Below are 20,351 nucleotides of genomic sequence, written 5' to 3' on the forward strand. Positions count from 1 at the left end.
ACGAATACGTTGATACTCCTTGAGCTCCATGAGCTTCGACAAAATTGTTATAATTTCCATAGATGTCGAATAATAAAATGAAGGGGTTGTAGCTTGGCTCATGCCATAGTATCCCTTGGAATAAGACAAATATCAAACGACGAAGCTTAATGTAATCATCTCCAATAATAAGATAAGGTAAGGTGTCATAGACACCAAAGAACCAGCCCATGTACAAGAATTTCGAGAATGTTGAGGAAAAATCCTCCATGAGTGGCTAACGAGTTTTGTTTGCTTTCGATGACCAGTCTCAGACGACTCGTGTTATAGATCGAATGTTAAGTGCAAACAATACGTGTAGTCTTCCTGTATCGTAGAGTGTTATAGTAACCATTCCGGTTAGTATTCTACTAGATAGAAATTTGAACAACTTAAGAACTTCAAATGGATAGTGATCTCTTGGTTTGACCCGCAGAGCCCACCAGGATTCCCATGCACTACAAGTTGTTATTACGTGGGCCCCCGTAATAATAAATTGTCTTGCATGGTCACCCCAGTGTCTCTCGTTCAAAGCAGACGATCAGTCAGAGAGAGGAGTCTATTGTCTACATACCTTCAACATAGAAGGGACCTTCGTGCTGGTCCACGTGCCAACGCCCATTGTCATTATTCATGAAAGGGCACAACGTAAGACAGAATAGAAATATAGAGAATCCGTAACAATAGCAACTGGAGGGGCAACTTTAAGATGAGTACTTCATCTTCCTTTTCTGGACGAGAGTGTCATCAATCACGATTAGTATGAGCCTCAGGGACCTCGTCCCACTAGTAGAGTTGTTGTCCAAGGCCGCCACCTCCGCCTCGTCGTCACTACCGAAGCCGGACGTATACCATCCGAGGGAAAACAACCATGTTCCACGGGATCAATGCTTTAGGGTCTCGCTTAGGGACCACGACCGCCATAAGCTTCGTAATAGACACGAGGTCATCATTCTCATCAAGTGAGTCAAGTGTAAAAATAGAATTCATAGTCGAAGGTATTTTCATTCTTGGCAAATATTCCGTACAACACATATATAAATACATTATATATATAATCACTAAATCTCATGTTATTTTTGTTCTCATGTTTCACATGTAAGCCTTAGTGTTTTCAAGTCTATTCCTTAAAGACTAAACATGTATTGAACCATATCAGTTACTTATGATTGAGCCCGCGTGATAGATCCTCATGTTATAGTGACACAATGAAAACCTTTTGTCATTTTGTCATACTTTTTGAAATCATCTTTGTAATGTTATCAACTTTGTTTTCATGTGAGAGCCCTTGGTGATTGTAGACCAAACTTTATAAAAGTTTGTCCCCGGTTCACTACAATCGGAGCTCTGATACCAATCTGTCACACCCTGCTAGTAGCGGAAGCGTATTGTGTGTGACGCAAGAAAGGTAATCATTGCATCCAATCGTGTATCACCGGCTCAAGACTTGTTTCCTGAAATACATGTAGTTTTAAAAAGCCAACAAAAGTTGAGCGAGTTCATGCAGTTTATGTTATCATATGAAATCGTAGTATTCATGAAAATTAAATCTTGTATTCGTAGTATTCATGAAAATGAGATCTTGTAATCGTAGTATTCATGAAAATGAACCCTTGTCATCGTAGTATTCATGAAAATGAAATCTTGTAATCGTAGTATTCATGAAAATGAGATCTTGTAATCATGGTATGTTCTGATTCATTCATGGAGTCTGTTAAGGATCTATCAGTGGGTAGCGAGCCCCCTGACATAATGCACCATAAGCAAATAACCAAACCGAGAACACTTTGTCATCATTGGGATCACAAAAGCACTCCAGGGTATACCAACCAGGAGTGGGGCGTGCCTCAAGCCCAATAGATCTACACCTTTTGCACCTTGGTCACTAAGTGATTAATGGTTACTAATGTAGTTTCCCTACTTATGCACATTGATCATGTCATCTACTCCGTAACTAACATACCAATAGTTTTAGCATGTATTTCCCCTCGATGTTTTTGAAAACAAAACATTGAAAACAGTGAAAGGAGGGACATGAACTCATAAGTTTGCGTTCCGTGTATTATGATATCGAAGCGAGCGTCCGTACGTGTCAATAACCTACATGTGTACTAATCTTGTTAGACACTAGGTCTTTCGGACCTCGTACAAGTTGTTCATCTTGAATTCTTTATTATGTTCTCGTTTGTCATCTTTGGAACAACTTTGTATTTTAGAGCGTTGATAGTTTACTCGCTCGATTGTTATGTGTATTCATGCATTCTATACGTATTGAATTATGTGCGAACGGCTTCGAACCTATGTCATTGGGCTTAACCCACGTTTCATTGTTATTGGGCCTAGCCCTAGTTTTCTTGTTATTGCGCCTAGCCCTAGTTTTTAATGTCATTGGGCCTAGCCCTAGTTTTACTATCACTGGGCCTAGCCCTAGTTTTTAATGTCATTGGGCCTAGCCCTAGTTTTTAATGTCATTGGGCCTAGCCCAAGTCTAATCCTAGTGAGTCCATTAAATATACTCTTGCAATTTTTACCAAAAATTCATCAAGCATGTAACTTAATAAGTTCGTTTTTCACATGAAAATACTTGGTAATTTTTATAGTTTTCGACTTTCCGGATTCTTGTTTTTGACCACTTAGTTATGCGTTCGCTTTGTGTCTAAAAATATGTTATTTTTAGACTCGACATTGTAGTAACTTGTTTACGATGTCGATACGCCCAACTTGTCGTCATCAAGTGTTATGTATTTCCAATTCGGCCATTTTATTTAATTGTTCGATTTTACTAGCATTCCTTTGGAATGTGAAGGAAACATGTATATGTATTTTTGTGCCATATTATACTTGTTTCATACAAGTATTTCTTGTAATCATGGGTGTGTTATTTTGATCACCCTAAGTGTATCTAATTACATACACATAGCACATAATACTTATACTTAATGAGTTTTCCAAAATATATATAATTTTTGCCCAAAAATATATCTATATATATATATGTATGGTTATTATTTTCACCATTTATTTTTATGAAAATACATGTTTTAGTTCCTAAGAACACTTTAACATTTAAGACTTAACCATTTTCATGAAAGCTTCTATAATGACGTTTAAAACCATTAATCGCGTTTAACATTGTTAATCACCCTTTAACCCCATTTTTAATCACGATTACATTTTTAGAAAAATTCGCCATAGTTTTCCTTAAACTATGAGGTTTCCCACGTTTTCAAAACGCGTTTAATCCATGTTTAAACCCATAATCATAATCAATTTCTAAATCAAGTTTTATTACAACAACTTTGCATGCATGATTTATACACTTTTCCTCCTTATTTCCATGGACTTTTATAAGTATATTTTTAATAACTTGGTTAAAAATAATGAAGTCTTCACATGTTTATTAGGACTTTAAAGACCCCATTTTTATTATATTTTTAAATCAAAATCTTCTCTTTAAACCACTTTGTTTACTAAACTTTTAGGATGCTCATAATAAAAATCATGGTGGTTATTCTTTATAAGAGTCACTTATGTGTAATAAATCATTTTTAAGTTGTAGTAAAGTTCATGGATCAAGAGGTTGATGATCTTGTTTAGATTTAAACATTACCATGTTTAAATCATCATTTATATTATTAATCATACAAGATCACCCACTTAAAACAACTTACTTTAACATAATCAACATAATTTATGCTAACTAGCTATCACAAATCTAATAAATCAACACACAATATAGTTATATTTAGTGTTTATTAGCTTTGAGGTTAGGGTTTTTGGTGTGATTTTTATTAATCTTTAAGATGATCAACTTGTACATTTGTAATCTACTAGTAATAAGGAACTTAAATATGATGGTTTGAGAACTTACAAATTCGCACAAGCTAAATAAGAATATTAAGAAGAGATTTAAGCTCCAACCAAGCTCCTAATGATTCTCCACCCTTGCAACTTCTTTAAACCATCATGGAAGGGTCTTGTGGTTCACAAAATAGGTTATTTAGTGGATGAAAAATGGTGAAAAGAGGGTGTTTGGGCTGCCGTAAGTTAGGGAGAAGGGAAGAAAGTGTTGGTGAATTTTTTTTGAGTGTGAAAAATGATAAGGAATGTAGTGTAGGTTCTTAATAGTTATTCATGCCCATGACAAATCTTCTCAAATCTAATACACCACACCATTTTATCCATAACCATCATTATAATCCAAGTTGGTGAAATCTTGTGGGGCCCTTGGTATGACCGAATTTGGCAAGGAGGGAAATAAAATGATTTTTTTTTTATAAAAGGTGTTAACTATATAGATTTTTAGGTGTTTAAATTAAGTATAATAATTTGGAATTGTCTTGCATCATTAAGGGGTAATCAAGAGTTTAAGATGCTAAGTGATATTAATGGTAGGGATTTCCTGCAATGAAGAGGGAGTGTGAGACTGGAGTTTTAGGAAGGAAACATAATGGGTTTTTACTTAGGCCATGTTTGGCTTAGCTTTTCAGGAGTGACTTATGACTTTTTGAAAAGTCAGGATGGAGTGACTTTTTGGAAAAGTCACTTTTCCCCTCACATACACCCTCAATCCAAACAGACTTTTTGACGCTTATGACTTTTCAAAAAGCCAATAAGTCAATAAGTTGTTTCAAAAAGCTTAGCCAAACATGCCATTAGTTTCTTCACTTTTATCTTTACTAAAGTGAAAGAGAGAAAGAGAGAGAGGAAGAGGTAGATAGATGTGGATGAAAATGTCTAATAATGATAACCATCTCTCTACAGTCTTTAATTCCAATCAATTTTTATGAAAGATGTAAAGTTTTATTATATAAAGTTTTTCAATTAAATTGTTTGATGTCTAATTTCATATTTCATAAATACCTTCTTACGAGTGAAAAATGACACAAATATTTTGAAAGCCAGTCGAAGGCCGTAACATATATCATTTTTTACTATATATGTTCTTTATGTATTTATACCTTTTCAAATCTATAACAAAATGTTAGGTATTTTTCTTTTGAATTTCTCATAATTAACAAAATAACTATTTGGTACGTGCAAAACTAATTTGAGATTTAAATGTTCGACACTTCATGATATGTTTATCTGCCTAACCACATTAATGTCGCTATTGTAACGTGCGTACAAAGTCAAAATGCGTTACGTCACGTGTAACAACCATAATTTATTTAGCGATTTCCGTAAATAATCACAAATTACTGAGTAATTATATTTGAACATTCATACTCAAATACGGGTTTATTAAAACTTTTCTAAACTTGAAAGCAAAACTACATAGTGTGATTTAATTCGCCGTTTTAGAATAACGACGAAACAACGTTGCGGAAGCTTCGTTTAATGTGTGTTCGGTTCTTGCTCGACGCTTGATCTTCATCCGGGACTCTCGACATTCACCTATGATCAATAACAACTTAAATGTTAGTATTGATAGTTTAATTAATGGCACTATGCAATGTTGGTGCACTACATCTGTTGACTTCGTCTTGAATCAAGTCATACTTTGTATTGTATAGATTAGGGCACGTTTTACGAGAAGACTGGAAAGTATATGTGTTTAGGAAGTTAGTTTCGCTCATATGGTCATAGGCTATAGGTTTCGCTTATACGTACACATGTAGTTTCGCTTATATGGACATGTCCATATAAGCGAAACCTCCAGGCCTATATATAGCAGTCCATTCGAGCGAAACTATATTGAAGATCTTGTATTCCATGCCGAAGTGCTGACGGTGTGAGGTTTGAGCTGTAAACGTTGTCAGATCAATAAAATCAGCATACTTGGTGAAGATTCAGTTGTTTCTACCTCCGTTTCTTGTTATTCCGCACCTGAAACGTAGTTGAATGCCTCTGAACGACTCAATCGGGTCAGAACACGATCCTACAAGTGGTATCAGAGCTCAGGAGGAGGAGTTCTGCAGAGAATAGCTGGAATTCATCAAAATTTCTTACTTCTACACCTTCTTTCATCATTTCAGAAAGTTTTACCGGTTGAAATTTGCTCAAAATTTCACAGACTGTGTGTTATTGGACATTAACAAACCTTAGAAAGTTTCAGACCAAAATACGGACTAGAAATGGATCAAAATGACCTCCGATTAGGTTTCGCTTTTTCGGAAATTATGTAGTTTCGCTTTTGTGTCAACATAATTGAGAAGTTTCGCTCCAATTTGATTGATAGTTTCGCTCTTCGGTACACAACAGAGTTTCGCTCATTCAGACAAACTTTAGTTTCGCTCCAAGTACACATTAGCAGTTTCGCTTATTCGATCATCAGTAGTTCCGCTCTTGTGAACATCAGTAGTTTCGCTCATTTGTCACTGAATTTGAAAAAAACGTGCTAAGTAATCATGGATACCGAGTTCTATAACGCGTTTGCTACATCGTCTGGCCCAGCTGCTATTGCCCAAGCTATGAACTTAGAAAATGAAACGGGAACCACCCAAAAGCCCCCAAAATTGATGAGTATCGAAGAATATTATGGGTGGAAAGACAGATTCGAGAACTGGGTTCAAGCAAACCATCTTAGGTCATGGGAATGTATCTTAAAGAAATACGTGTTGCCTCGAACAGACTTGCAGGTTCTTAAAGAGTTATCAGAGTTCACGGATCAAGAAAGGGTTATGTACAAAGCGGAGAAAATGATGATCAGTCTGTTGCAACAAGCTATCAAAGAAGACATATTCATTCTGCTACAGCATGACAAAACAGCTAAGTCGATCTGGGATGCACTTAAAGTAAAATTTGAGGGTAGCGAGAATATGATTAAAAGCAAGAAAGCGCTGCTAAAGAAAGAGTTTGATTTGTTCAACAGTCTACCGGGAGAGGATACAAAGAAGCTGATTGAACGTTACTATCACCTTGTACGATCAATGTCGATGTTGAGTATTACTAAAGATCGTGAAGAGTGGGTGGACAAGTTAGCTGATGCCCTACCGCAGAAAGAATGGGGACGTATTTGATGATTCTGAAAAACACGGGTGTTTATGATGGGTTGACTATTTCTCAGTTTATTGAAAAGATAGAGAGTCAGGATCTGGAACAGCAGAAGATTGCTAGGATGAACAGTCCGAGTGGTCAACAGGATGTTAAGATGTATTACAAAGGCAGTATTCCAGTTCCAGAATCTGAGAGAAGTCCGAAAATTCAAACTGCATTCAGTGCTGAAGATTCATCAGAAAAGGCAGATAAGAGTTCAACCAAAAGCAGTGGATTTTCATCATTTCCAAGTGTCAATCCTAAAGAGTTAAACACAAGCTTTCAGTCTCAAGGCACAAAGACAGGAAATGGTTATGTGATTCAGTGTAACATCGCTCTAAATCTTCCAGAAGGTCAAAGTTTTTCTGAGGAAACTGCGAAAGACCACATGGCTCTACTTGGTTCTGTGTTGCTTTCATATGAGGGTCTCGTAGCTGGTCGAATAGGAAATCATATGCTCACCAAAGAGGATTATGATCAAATAGACGCCGAAGAGATGGAATTAATGGATATCAAATGGTGTCTTGCAAGTGTACTCAGACGTGCTGAAAAATTCAAGACAATTACCGGGAGAAATGACTTTCTTGATGCTCATGGTGTAGGGAGAAAGGCCATTTCAAACGGGAGTGCAAGAACAAGGAAGCTAGTGGTGCTCAGAATCCGTTCGGAAAAGATGACTACTACCGGAAAGCCATTTATCAGCAGGTTGGTCAATCTCAAGACTCACAGACGGCTCATGGTAGGAAGATTGAGGATTCGAAAAGAGCATGTTTAGTGGATTTCAATTGGAGCAACTACATATCTGATGGAGGATGTGAAACCCGAGTGTTAACGTGCATATTTTGTGTGATTTATTGCCATTTATGTGATTATACGTGTCGAATGTGATATCTACGAGCGTTTGTGGTGTTACAGGTTAATCGGGTTAAACCGGCAAAGTTAGAGTGTTTGGTGATGAAGCGGAACTATCAAGGATATTCATCATGATATATTATATCAATCGGGAGTTGTTCGGGTCAGAAAATGGCTTGGAAACACAAGACATACGGAACAATAAAGTTCAGGGGCCTTTGGGTATTTTATTCAAAGTTAAAAGAGATGCAAAAGAAAGAAACAGAATGTTTAAATCGTAACTTACGTTTTCAAAGCCGTAACTTACGGTTGTATGCTGACAACAAAAGAAACAGAAAGTGAAAAATGTAGCGTACGGCTACTGTCCCGTAAATTACGGCTTGATACAAAGGAGCGTTTGATGTGACGTAATGGGGGGACTAAATGTAAATTAAAAACCCTATTAGACTTGGCGGCTGAGATATGAATACAAACATAATCATCACAGATACCCACGTGAACATACAGACTTGATTGGGACGGCACATGCAAGAAACTTGAGGGTTTTGTTTTTGGCGGCACACTTTGGAACAAATTGAGAGGGGATCAAAAGTCAAAGAAACATCATCATTAATCATCACAATATAATAGATTGGCAGCTCTCATTCACGTTACACTTGGGCCGCCAACATCATAATACATGTGGGCTGGATTCTTTTTGACGGCTGGCATATGGATTGGGGGGCCCACGATTTTGGAGGCTTGGATTTTCTAAAATAATCTCATCATCACATATTGATGGCAGCCGTGATATGAGGTTTGGTGTCATCACAATTCTCAACAAAAATTAATGGGCCACGCATAGACCATTGGGCCACATATGAAAGACTTTTGGTGTTTGTTTTTGGATTGGGCCGCCGCACACTTTGGACTTATCATCAACACTTGTGACGGCAAAACAGGGGGATCACATCATCTTCGACGGTAGTAGATGGCAGGAGGGGGCACGATGGTTCAAGCCGATCAATCCTACCACATGAGCGGCTAGTCTCCTAGTGGTTTCCTCCGGATGGAGGGTTTTTGTAAGTTGGACAATTTTATGTGTTTGTAACAATCGTTTAACTTGGTGATCTAAGCATTCGATGCTTTTCACCTTTGATTTGATTTATTGGTTGTAAACAATTGCATTTATTTAAGCCTTAATTTCTAAGCATTCAGTTCCCGAGAGTTCTAGTAATTGGGATATATTTGACATGGGGTTAGGGTTTGTGACTCACAGGGAATCCTTATGGGTTAAATGGGTTCACTCGTATCGTATCAGGGGTAGAAGTTTTTGGGATGTGCCTATTCGGAACAACATTACGTGGGGTTGGCGTAAGATTCTCCAATTAAGGTCGATCATTCACCAACACATCTGGATTAAATTGGGCAATGGCGCTAATACGCAAGTCTGGTTTGATAAATGGGATGCCGTATGTCCATTGAGCCGAGTCATCACTCCGAGAATGATAACAAATGCGGGTCTTGAGATGGGGGCTACGGTTGCGGATATGGTTCATAACGGGGGGTGGGCTTGGCCGAACTCTTGGGTAGCTAGAGTTCCGGCTCTGCAACAGCTCGATAATGTCACGTTACTCCCACAAGTTCAAGATAGAGCTGTTTGGCGGTCTAGAAGTGGTGAAGATATGGAGTATAGCACTTTTGGGGTGTGGAATGATATTCGTGAAATCCAAGAACCGGTTGATTGGGATCGTATAGTGTGGTATCCACAGGCTATTCCCCGGCATTCGTTTCTTATGTGGCTTATCGTTTGCAAGAAACTTAAAACACAGGATATCATGTGCAATTGGCGGGCGTCGGGTAATGCAAATTATAATTTATTGTGTTGCTCCTTATGTACTTTGGGGCCGGACTCTCATGATCACCTATTTTTTGAGTGTGAGTTTGCATCTCAAGTATGGTATGGGGTTCGTGACAAAGTGGGCATGCAAATGATCGGGAAGAGATGGGACGATATCATGGATTACCTAAGGCATCATGCGGCTTCAAAACATGCTTCTCACATTATTGGTAAACTAGTGGTGGCAGCATCGGCTTATTTTGTTTGGCAAGAACGTAACAACAGATTGTTCTCGGCTAACAAAAGGAATGCGGCTCAACTTATCGAGGTGGTCCTGATGACTGTTAGAATGAAACTACATACAATGAAGTTTCGAAGGACAAATAGTGTGAACCAAATCTTAAGTGAGTGGAGTCTTCCTCGAGAGTTGCTGTTAGACCAAGATGATTTTGGCTGAGTTTGTTCTCGTGTGTCCGTAGCCATGTGTGGTTACTTGCTTGTCGAGTTTTCGTTGTTTTGTTATTTTGTTTGCAGTTTGTTGCGTGTTTTTTTGTACTACTCTAGCAATGGCATGTCATTCTAGAGAACTGGGGTGATACACTGTCCCTCACTTGTTTTGTTTTGGTTTTGTTGAATGAAATTTAACCGGGGTAACCCTTTACCCAAAAAAAATTGTAATTGATAATCATTCGATAACCTCTCGTTATGTATTGACCGGAGTACTTAGTCGTTGGTTATCACAATTGATGAATTAAGTTAAACACTTATGTCTATGTGAGTGTTTCGATTAAACACATAATTGAATCTAGCTGCAAAACCTGAAATCTGGAGGAACCATTGTTCTCTCCAACTGTTTACAACCTCGTATTTTCGTAGTTTGTTAGTTAATCAAACAATCAAACCAGCAACTGAGTTTTACTTTTTCACTAGTAGTTAATCAAAACTGAGCATTACACACTTTCCACAATCCTCCTCTGGTTCGATATCCGACTTACCCTAGCTATAGAGTTAGTTGGTTTTTGCATGTCCTTAACGACAGACATCAATATCTCCTGTTAACAAAGCCTGTTTAGTTGATCAAGATGATGAAAGACTACCTGAAGGCTTCAGCTGGGATATGTTTGTTGATGAGAAGGGTGATTTCAAAGCTTTCATTGCAAAGATTGTCAGAGAACCAGACATGTTTACCACCTGGATGAAATCTATTGGTGTGACTGTAGAACGTGTGGAGGAACAGTCTGTTGCATCTGATGAAAGCTCAGAAAGGACTGATGAAGGTTGACAAAGTTCAGATGAGAGTGTTAAGAATGATGTTACTTCAGAAAAGGAAATTGTATTTGATCAAACACCATCAGATTCTGGTGTATCAGATATTGATTCTGAAAAATCTGTACAGTTTGATCAATCACCAGTTGATAGCAGTAGTGATGATGAGGAAGAGAAACATATAAATGTTGCTAAAACTCATCTTTCTCCTGAAAGTTTTCATTTCTATTTTGCAGATCGCATGAAGAAACTGTAGGAGAAACGAGCTGCTAAAGAACAACAACAAATAAAAACTAAAGATGTTGTTCAGAACGAGAGTGTTGAAAGTGTTGCTGAGAAAAATGTTGAGAGTGAGCAAGTGAAAGAAGAAGAAAAGGTGATTGAGACAGAAAAAGTGATAGAAGTGGTGAAGACAATCGAGGTTGAGAAGATTGTTGAAGTTGTCAAGTCTTGCACGAAGTGTTTAGAAGCATGCAAGGAATGTGCTGCCAAAGACGAGATAATTGCTGAGTATGAAAAGAAGAAGGAGCAGTTATTGTTCAATCTCAATTATGTGAAAGAATCCTATGATGTCTTGAACAAAACAGTAACTGGTCTCCAAAAGACAAACTTAGAAAGAGAACAAGCACTGACGATGATGAATGCAGTCATGATGACAAAGGAGAAAGCTATCAACTTCTACATTGAAGAAAGTGCTAAATGGAAGCAAGAGTTGGAGACAGAGAAAATCGAGAATGAGAGAATTAGACGTTTGTTACAAAGTTATTCTAGTTCTGATTATCTCATTGATCGTATTTACCCAACTGTTGCAGGAATGGAAGTTTTTGAAGACGAGAAGCCGAAGAAAAAGAAAGATAGTGGTAAGAAACCGATTGTTAGCTATAACAAGTGTCCACCTCCGATTTGGGAAGGGTATTCTCCTACAAAACCAAACGAGGAGCAACTTGAAAAAACAGTCAATATAAAGCTTAAAACCGACACAACTGATGAATTACCAGAAAACATTGATGTCACGTTTACCTCGTCTGACACTGATCATGAGTCTGAGTTAATCAAAAAGGTGGTCGATCAGGTGTTGGATACTGATGAGGATGAGTCAAGGTCTGAGTCTGGAGGGTCAAATTCGTCAGTCAACAGTTCAAAGTCGTCGGTTAAACGGTCTTACAGTAAAGAGTTTTTGTTATCAAAAGCAAATTTGGATGATGAAACATTTGAAGTAGCATACACTTTAAATGATTCGGACAAATTATACTCTGACAAAGAGTTTCTAATAAGAAGTGTTCGTTTTGACAGGATTAAAAAGGTTTTCAAAATGACAGAAATCAGTATTTCTGAAATAAAAGATTTAAATCTTAATGAAAAACCTAAAAAATACACTTCAAGAGTTCAACAACGATTAAACAAGAAAAAAGGTTACAATTCTGGTTCGGGTTCTCAAAAAAAAAAAAAAAAACCAAACCAAAATCGTAGCTACAAAAAGAAAGGTTTAGGCTTTATTCCATCAGAAAATGATAAAAATGTGAAAAATTCTAAAACAAAAACAGAATTTGTTTCAGGAGGAAGTTCAGAAGACGAACAGAAGAAACCGTTCTGGAGACAGTCTAATCAAGAGTTTCTTGCTGATAAGAGAAAGAATGGAACTGAAGTGTGGCAACCAAAAGAAACTCGTACCTGTTACAGATGCAATGAAGTTGGTCATATTGCATGGAATTGTCAGAAAAACGCCAAAACAAAACATGGAGTTTCTAAGAAATTGAAAGAAAAGGTTGTTGATGTTGAACCACCAACCGAAAAACTTAAAGTTTTTGAAAATTCAACTTATGAGGTTGGTGAGTGTTCGAAGAAGAATTTTTATAAAAAGAAAGAAAAAGACAACCAAGTGTGGGTTGTTAAAAAAGTTGATGTGAATGTCGGCGATGAATCTGGTTCCACAAATCCAGAAGAGCCACAAGGTGAGGAGAAAATTTCAGTGAATGATGAAGAATTTCCATCACTGAAGTTTGAAGAAGTTAAAAAGAAAGTTGGTAAAATTGAAATCTCGAATCAGTTCTACACAGAGAAAACTAAATTTGATGTCGAGAAAACATTTAATGGAAGTGTAAAGAAAATTTTTGGAAAAATGTTAAATGGGAAAGCAAAAGGGGTTAAAGACTTTTATGCAACTAAAAAGGCAACATACAACCCCACAGCGCAAGAATTAAAAGTCATCAAGTCTGAGAAGACTTGGATGGAAGTTTGTTTCCCATAGTGTCTTAGGACTTTGCCGGAGATCCCAAGTTTTTATCGTGGATCAGGAATCGGCATTATTCTAGTGATTGTAAAGTTTGCTTGAAATATTTTCAAAGTGTTTAAATTTTACAGGTGAAAAGACTACGCCGGAGCTTCCAGGTTGGTAAGTGTGAAGCAGGAATCGGTATCTTTGTGATCAATCATACAAGTGGTAAAAAGGTTTATGTTTAACATTCCTACAACTGGTATTGCTTGATTGTACTTACAAGTGGTATTGTTTGGGTTGGATTTTTACAAGTGGTATAGAGATTGCTTATCTGCAAATGGTAAATCAGGGACATTAAGTTGTACTTGATTTACTACATATGGTTAAAGCTAACAAGATGATGAACCATATCCCCATACTTAACATGTGGTTAACCTACAAGTGGTAAACATAAATTCATTTTCCGGAAAAATCATTTTAATTAAAACAAATTTAAGTGTTTTGAAATCTAAATGAGAAAATGGTTTGTGATAGGGGGATTCTGATTGTTTATGCCTTAGTGGATGGCGAATTGATGCGATTCGATGTCAGTTGTCAAAGTTTCTGTACAGTTTGTTTAGTTGTGTGTTTAAGTGGGTCAAGAGCTTAGTCTGTTTTTCAATTGTTCTTTAATGTGTTTGCATTTTAGGGGGAGTAGAAAATTTCAGAAAATCCAAAAACATTAGAAAATTTGAAAAAGACAAAAACATGATAAAACAAAAATGAGTTTTTATTGTGAAAAGAGGAAATGATAATACATCAGTAGTCTGTCACAACATGCTAAAGAAATGTAAAGATAAAATGTGATAAACAATCTCACTGTGGATGTGTCAGTAGGTTTTTACACACTTAGTAAATTGTGACGAGATATAAATATAAAAATTTCAAACTTGCTTGTTCTGTGGGTTTACAACATCTTGAATATATAGGTAACCCCTGAAATCTTGTTTGAAAGGTCCCTTATTCTGAGATACTAGGTCTTTATGCTCAGTGATATCTGGGGTATTATCTCGGGACTTCTGCTGTATGGAAGTACTGACCTAGTCCCCGGATAATGCTTTCCACAAAAGCTTGAAACATAGCTTCGCCCTCAGCAAGCTGATGAAATAATAAAATTGATAGTCGCTGCTGTTGAATTCAAAAGATCCTCTAAAGGGGACACACCGAAAAGTCGAAGCCGTCATCTCTTTGCGCATACGGAAGTATCGACCTGAGCTCTCACGGCCCTCGCAATCTAACCCTGACAGATATCAGCTGTGGTATACTCACCTGTAAGACTGAATATTGGGATCTGGATATGGGAGTATATTCAAGAAGTAGGACACACGAATAAGTTTAAGTCACTTAAAACATTAACATTGTATCTCGTAGCAGTTGAAATTTGTGTGAAAATTTAAGTGGACAAACATACTGACAATCTAGGTAAATTGTTTAGAACTTAAAATGTAATGCAGCTTAACGGTGTTAGTGACATGTCTCATAAACTGATATGATCCTCTTGCACAAACTCACAAAATATTGTCTGTAAATATTTCATTTCTGCATTCTTGTTGTTTTTACAATAGGTGTCATTCTTCTGTCTTTACAAGTGGTGTCATTTACTTCCTTTCAGAAAATCCAAAAATATTTTGTGTGTGTTTTAGCATAAACTTTTGAAAAAGCCAAAAAGATTTTCGACAACTGATGTTGAAAAGCTGATTTTCAAAATTCCAAGTGCTAAACATGATGACATTGTTGTAAGGGGGAGTGTGTCTTAATTGTCAAAATATGTTTTTAAATCAACAAGTGGTTCATCATGTGTTTGTGATCTGAGAGAGAGTAGTTATTGGTGCAGATAGTTAGTTTTGAGGGAAGTCAATGTTGATGCATTCAAATTGTTAAATTTAGGAAATTTATTTCTGGGATAAGAATGTGCAGGAATAGCCAGGTTTTCATCTTGGATCTAAAGATAAAGAGCCAGGTTACAACACCTGAGGACTCTGATTGAAAGAAGCCAGGTTTCTAACTCCTGATGAGCCAGGCAGATCGATCATGGAAATTAAAGACTCTGCAGATAGAGCTTGAGACAAGTTTTAATCCTGGAACATAAAAGCCAGACGACGATCCTGTATCAGATATTGCTGAAGAACAAAGGAATGCCAACAAATCAAGAGGGGGAGTCTGAAGATATTCAAGCAGAGGGGAGTCTGAAGATTGATAGAGAGAAAAGCCCAGAGACTGATCAAGACTGAAGATATGAAGACACAGCATTGTCGTGACTCGATGGACGACTCCGTCAACATCTGAGGGGGAGTTTGTTGGTGCACTACATCTGTTGACTTCGTCTTGAATCAAGTCATACTTTGTATTGTATAGATTAGGGTACGTTTTAAGTGAAGACTAGAAAGTATATGTGTTTAGGAAGTTAGTTTCGCTCATATGGTCATAGGCTATAGGTTTCGCTTATACGTACACATGTAGTTTCGCTTATATGGACATGTCCATATAAGCGAAACCTCCAGGCCTATATATAGCAGTCCATTCAAGCGAAACTATATTGAAGATCTTGTATTCCATGCCGAAGTGCTGCCGGTGTGAGGTTTGAGCTGTAAACGTTGTCAGATCAATAAAATCACCATACTTAGTGAAGATTCAGCTGTTTCTACCTCCGTTTCTTGTTATAACGCACCTGAAACGTAGTTGAACGCCTCTGAACGACTCAATCGGGTCAGAACACGATCCTACAGGCAAGATAATGATAATGGAAAGAAATCCCAACATTAATCTCTCTATTCCAGAAACAAGGAGTTGAAACTGGCCTCCACCGTAACTTACGGTGGGCACCGTAAGTTACGGTGGCCCCTGTTTTAAAGTACCCCTACCGTAAGGCAGGAGTGAACTGGCGTAACGATTTCAGCCCCCATCGTAACTTACGGTGGGCACCGTAAGTTACGGTGGCCTCTGTATCAAATCCTTCCCTTTTGCCGTTTTTGGCACGAAAACTTTCGTATCTTTCAATCCGCTTGTCCGTTTGACCTACCGTTTCTTCCTACGTGATTGTAATTTGATTCTCCACCTTATGAAGTTAAAATCCAGCATCTGGTTTAACAAAATTTCAGACTTTTAAGTCTTCGGCTTATTGCCCTTTTTACCAAATTTTGACCCGTTCGATTTTTATCAAACAAACATGTTTATTTGCTCTTTAAACTCATGAAATTCATAAATTCCATATCTCATATCATATTAATCTCAAATCACGGGTTTCTTACATAATAGAAACCCGTTTACGCTCAAGTTCTTATTTTGACCCGTTAAGGGTATTTAAGCACCTTCTAACTTAAAATCGCTTTCGACTGTTTCTAGCATTACATTACCACATTTCTTATCATATAATTTTCCACCACAACTGTATTTATGGTGGGTTTACTATGGTAATCTATATAAATCGAGTTTTACCCCTCAACTCATTATTTTACGGCAAAGACTCAAATAGAGCCATTTGACTAACGTATTACATCTTTCAACTTCTATACTCGTCCTAAGTATTTATCTAATCGTAAAACTCGTTTCCAAATAACCTTTAAGGTTTGTTTGTTCAATTTAGCCTACGAGGGCGTTTTGGTCAATTTTAGTCCTTCTTTTACGACGAATGACTTATAGACACTTGTTTGACCCAAAATCCGATCTTTTAACTATAATTCTGATTAGAAACCATTATTTCTCTAAAACACCATGATTTTAACTTAATTCATTCGGTTTACCTCTAAGATAACTGAATATCCAATTTTGACATTGTTTAACTCTTAGAGAACCTCAAGTTCTAAGTGATGAGTTGAACCATTTTACATACCTGACTCGGATCAATGCATTAACCCATTTTAATACCTTGCCTTAGTGGCCGCTAAGTAATAGCAATGTCAACATCCGGGTGCTATTTATTCCTAAAATCATACAACTTGACAAACCATTAGTCAATATTATCAAATGGTGATAATTTCACCTTTTGACCCGTTTGGTCTAAATGACCGTGAATCTTTATGAGATGATATTATTTACCATCTTAACTATATGACTCGTTATCTTTTGACCATTTCATGATTAAATAACTGTATTAGCTCTCTTTTAACCATTAAACATGGTTTATAAACATTGTCTTTTGTTCCGAACCGCACATGTTGTGTCGGAACATCATAATTCAATCAAGACTTTACATTCATCATGATATATAAAACCAATAGGTATTACATAAAAAAAAGGTGTAAGCTTTACTTACCTTGCATCCAAATTGCGCTTTTCCTTCATTCTTGATTCGTTTGACCCGCTTCCTTCCCCAAGCTTTCACCTAGCTTGCCAAGCGTCAAACTACCATTGTAATTGTAAGATGGTTAGGTTAGTCATAATCATTTACGACTATTCCGTCCTACGCTTCTTATATTGAATTTGTCATTCGATCATATAGTTGGTCGGGTTGACTTTTTAAAGTCAATCGACTTATCAACTTATTCAATGCACATTTGGTTTGTGGAATTTCGCTTAGGCATTTCATCTGAACTTTTAACGAAATCAAATTTTACACATTAACTACTAGGTAACATGATTTCAAGTATCTACATCACGATCTTAACATCAATTTCCCTATATCATACAAAACCCATTTAGTGAGAAGTATGATCTTGTACCCAAATTCATGGTTCAATCGAACACCTTCTATTTGTTATCATGCATGTTGATTCTAAGCATAGTTATACCACCAATTTCATCATAACATTAAAACCCACTTATCTAAGTGTGTTAATTCATCAAATCCTTCAATTCATAGGATGTAATGTATGATTTTCACTTAGGGTTTCGTTCCTAAGCAAGTATACATCACTAATCTAGCCCTAGCTTCTCTAATCCATGCCTAATTCGCGATTAGGATGATTACCAACTTTTTACAACTTCACGAATGTTAGAAATTTGACATACCTTACGATCCCCTTGACTTGGTGATCACGAATTTGCGTTCATGCATTGATTTGGCTCTTGATTTGGGCTTCAATTGGATCAATTTGTTGAACTAGGGTTTGGAGCCCCTTGTTCTTGCTCCTGGGCGTACGCACACACACATACACACGAAGTGTATGTTGTGTTTTGATTTTTGTTTTTATAATTCAAGTCTCTTTTTTGACAACTTAGGTCCCTCTAGTTTGGTTAGTCATTAAGTAGACCATAACCCACCTATTTCTAGTAATATTCCCCTTATTAACTAGGGTAAACATTCCTAGTTAACTTAATGGGTTCGGGAAGTCATAACCCCTTTTATTTTAAGTCCCGTTAAATCTCGGGCCTTCTGTATACTTTGTTTCCTCAAAAGCCTTTATACCGTTTTTATCTAATATTAGGTTCATTTAATTAAAATCCTAATATTCACCGGTTTACTTTTACCTATAACGTTACTTTACCCGTCATCTAGTATTAACGGGGTTTGATTACCAAACCCGTCTTCGGGGTGTTACATCACACATAGGCACCACATGTTAATATCATTATTGTAGCACGTGTAACGAGGTAACAAACGTGACGTTGTCGCCGCAACGAGCGACACAGAGAAAAATCTAGTTATACATATATTAAAAAACAAACTGAATGAACAGTAATATAATATATATTTTATTCAACATATACAAAGACTATGGTAGGTAATAGTATCACTCTGCCATTGGGTCAAATGGGCGGCCGCCCTATATATCTTATTCAACATATACAAAGACTATGGCAGGGAATAGTATCACTCTGCCATTGGTTCAAATGGGCGGCCGCCCCTCCCCTATTGGACCAACCAGTTTATTATTTTATACACACTTTAAAATTACGTTCTTTCCTTGGAATAGTGTTTCTCTGCCATTGGTTCAAATGGGCGGCGAGCAATACCCATTGGACCAACCAGTTTATTATCTTATATCCACTTTAAAATTACGTTTTTGCCCATAGTTAAAAAATACGGTTTTGCCTCAACTTCAAAATATATTTACCCTTTTGCCCCGAGCTAAAAAATACGATTTCACCCTCAGTAAAAAAATTATGCTTTTACCCTTAGCCAATTTTATTTGAACCTTGAAACCAACATGACACTATTCAAAACTGAAATTTCGGACTTTGGATGTTAAGCCTAGCCATGCCAAGCTAAGCAAATATTCCTAGTTTATATAAATAAGGGTGTGCAGATTGCAACTTGCAAGTGAATGTATGTGATACTTTTTACATTGAATTTTGACAACCGAAAGAGTAGCTCACTGAATCAAAACACTTGAGAGCCAAAGATACGAATACCTTCATCTATAATGAAAGTAACTCAGGTCTAATTGAATAAATAAAACTATTTAAAATCCAATTAATGAATTGAGGGGCTCTGCTTGGCAAAAAAAAAAAAATTGTGAATAGGGCCCAATTTTTTTTCTCATACATGGCCAAATTTTTTTTTATTTTGTTTGTGATTTTCGGAGACGGTCAGTGGCGGATCCAGGAATTTTTTGCTGGGAGTGTGATATATTTTTAAAAATTTTAGGCCCCTAGCTATATAAAAAAAATCGGTTCATAGCAGGTCGGATCAAGTCGGGTCATGTAAGACAAAAGAATATCAAACTAAAATTTATATAATTATCAAAAATACGTCAAACAACATTAGAAACATATTTAAAATTTTACCCTATAGATTTTCATTTTTTTTTTAAATCTATTCAAAATATTATTTAGAGATACTAGACACTCCATAAGTTCATTACATTCTTACTCATGGTTCCTATCATATATAAATCGCTGCATAAATTCATAAAACAACACAAAAAACTTAAATAAAATAAACAATCATGTTCAACCATAGTCCATAATTTTCAATTTTATTTTCAAAGATTCAAGCCCTGGTATTAAATGTTGATTACTTGTAACTTATCATTTAAACAAACAAAGCTATAAATAAAATAACAAAATCATTTAACAACAAGTCTAGAATAACCAAAAAACATTAAAAAAACATAAAAAAATCAATCCCTTATACGTCTACATTTTCTTCTAATCATCACTCAAAAAAAAAAAATCAATAAAGAAACCATACTTGTTCTATATCGGTGTTTTGGCATAATATGGGTCGGTCTTGCCGGATTTTTGGTTTTTCCGGCAAAAAAAGTCGTCCAATCGTGAGCCGTG

General features: G+C 36.6%; 1 protein-coding gene across 1 annotated transcript; it reads left to right on the plus strand.

Moving 5' to 3' along the window:
• The first annotated feature begins 9,080 nt into the window (after positions 1–9,080).
• Positions 9,081–10,124, plus strand: LOC110893597. The gene has a single exon (XM_022140697.1). It carries the CDS (start codon positions 9,081–9,083, stop codon positions 10,122–10,124), a length of 1,044 nt encoding a protein of 347 aa, XP_021996389.1.
• The last annotated feature ends 10,227 nt before the right edge of the window (positions 10,125–20,351 follow it).

The sequence above is a fragment of the Helianthus annuus genome, chromosome 2 (assembly GCF_002127325.2).
Source record: "Helianthus annuus cultivar XRQ/B chromosome 2, HanXRQr2.0-SUNRISE, whole genome shotgun sequence".
In the NCBI taxonomy this organism is placed as follows: Eukaryota; Viridiplantae; Streptophyta; class Magnoliopsida; order Asterales; family Asteraceae; genus Helianthus; species Helianthus annuus.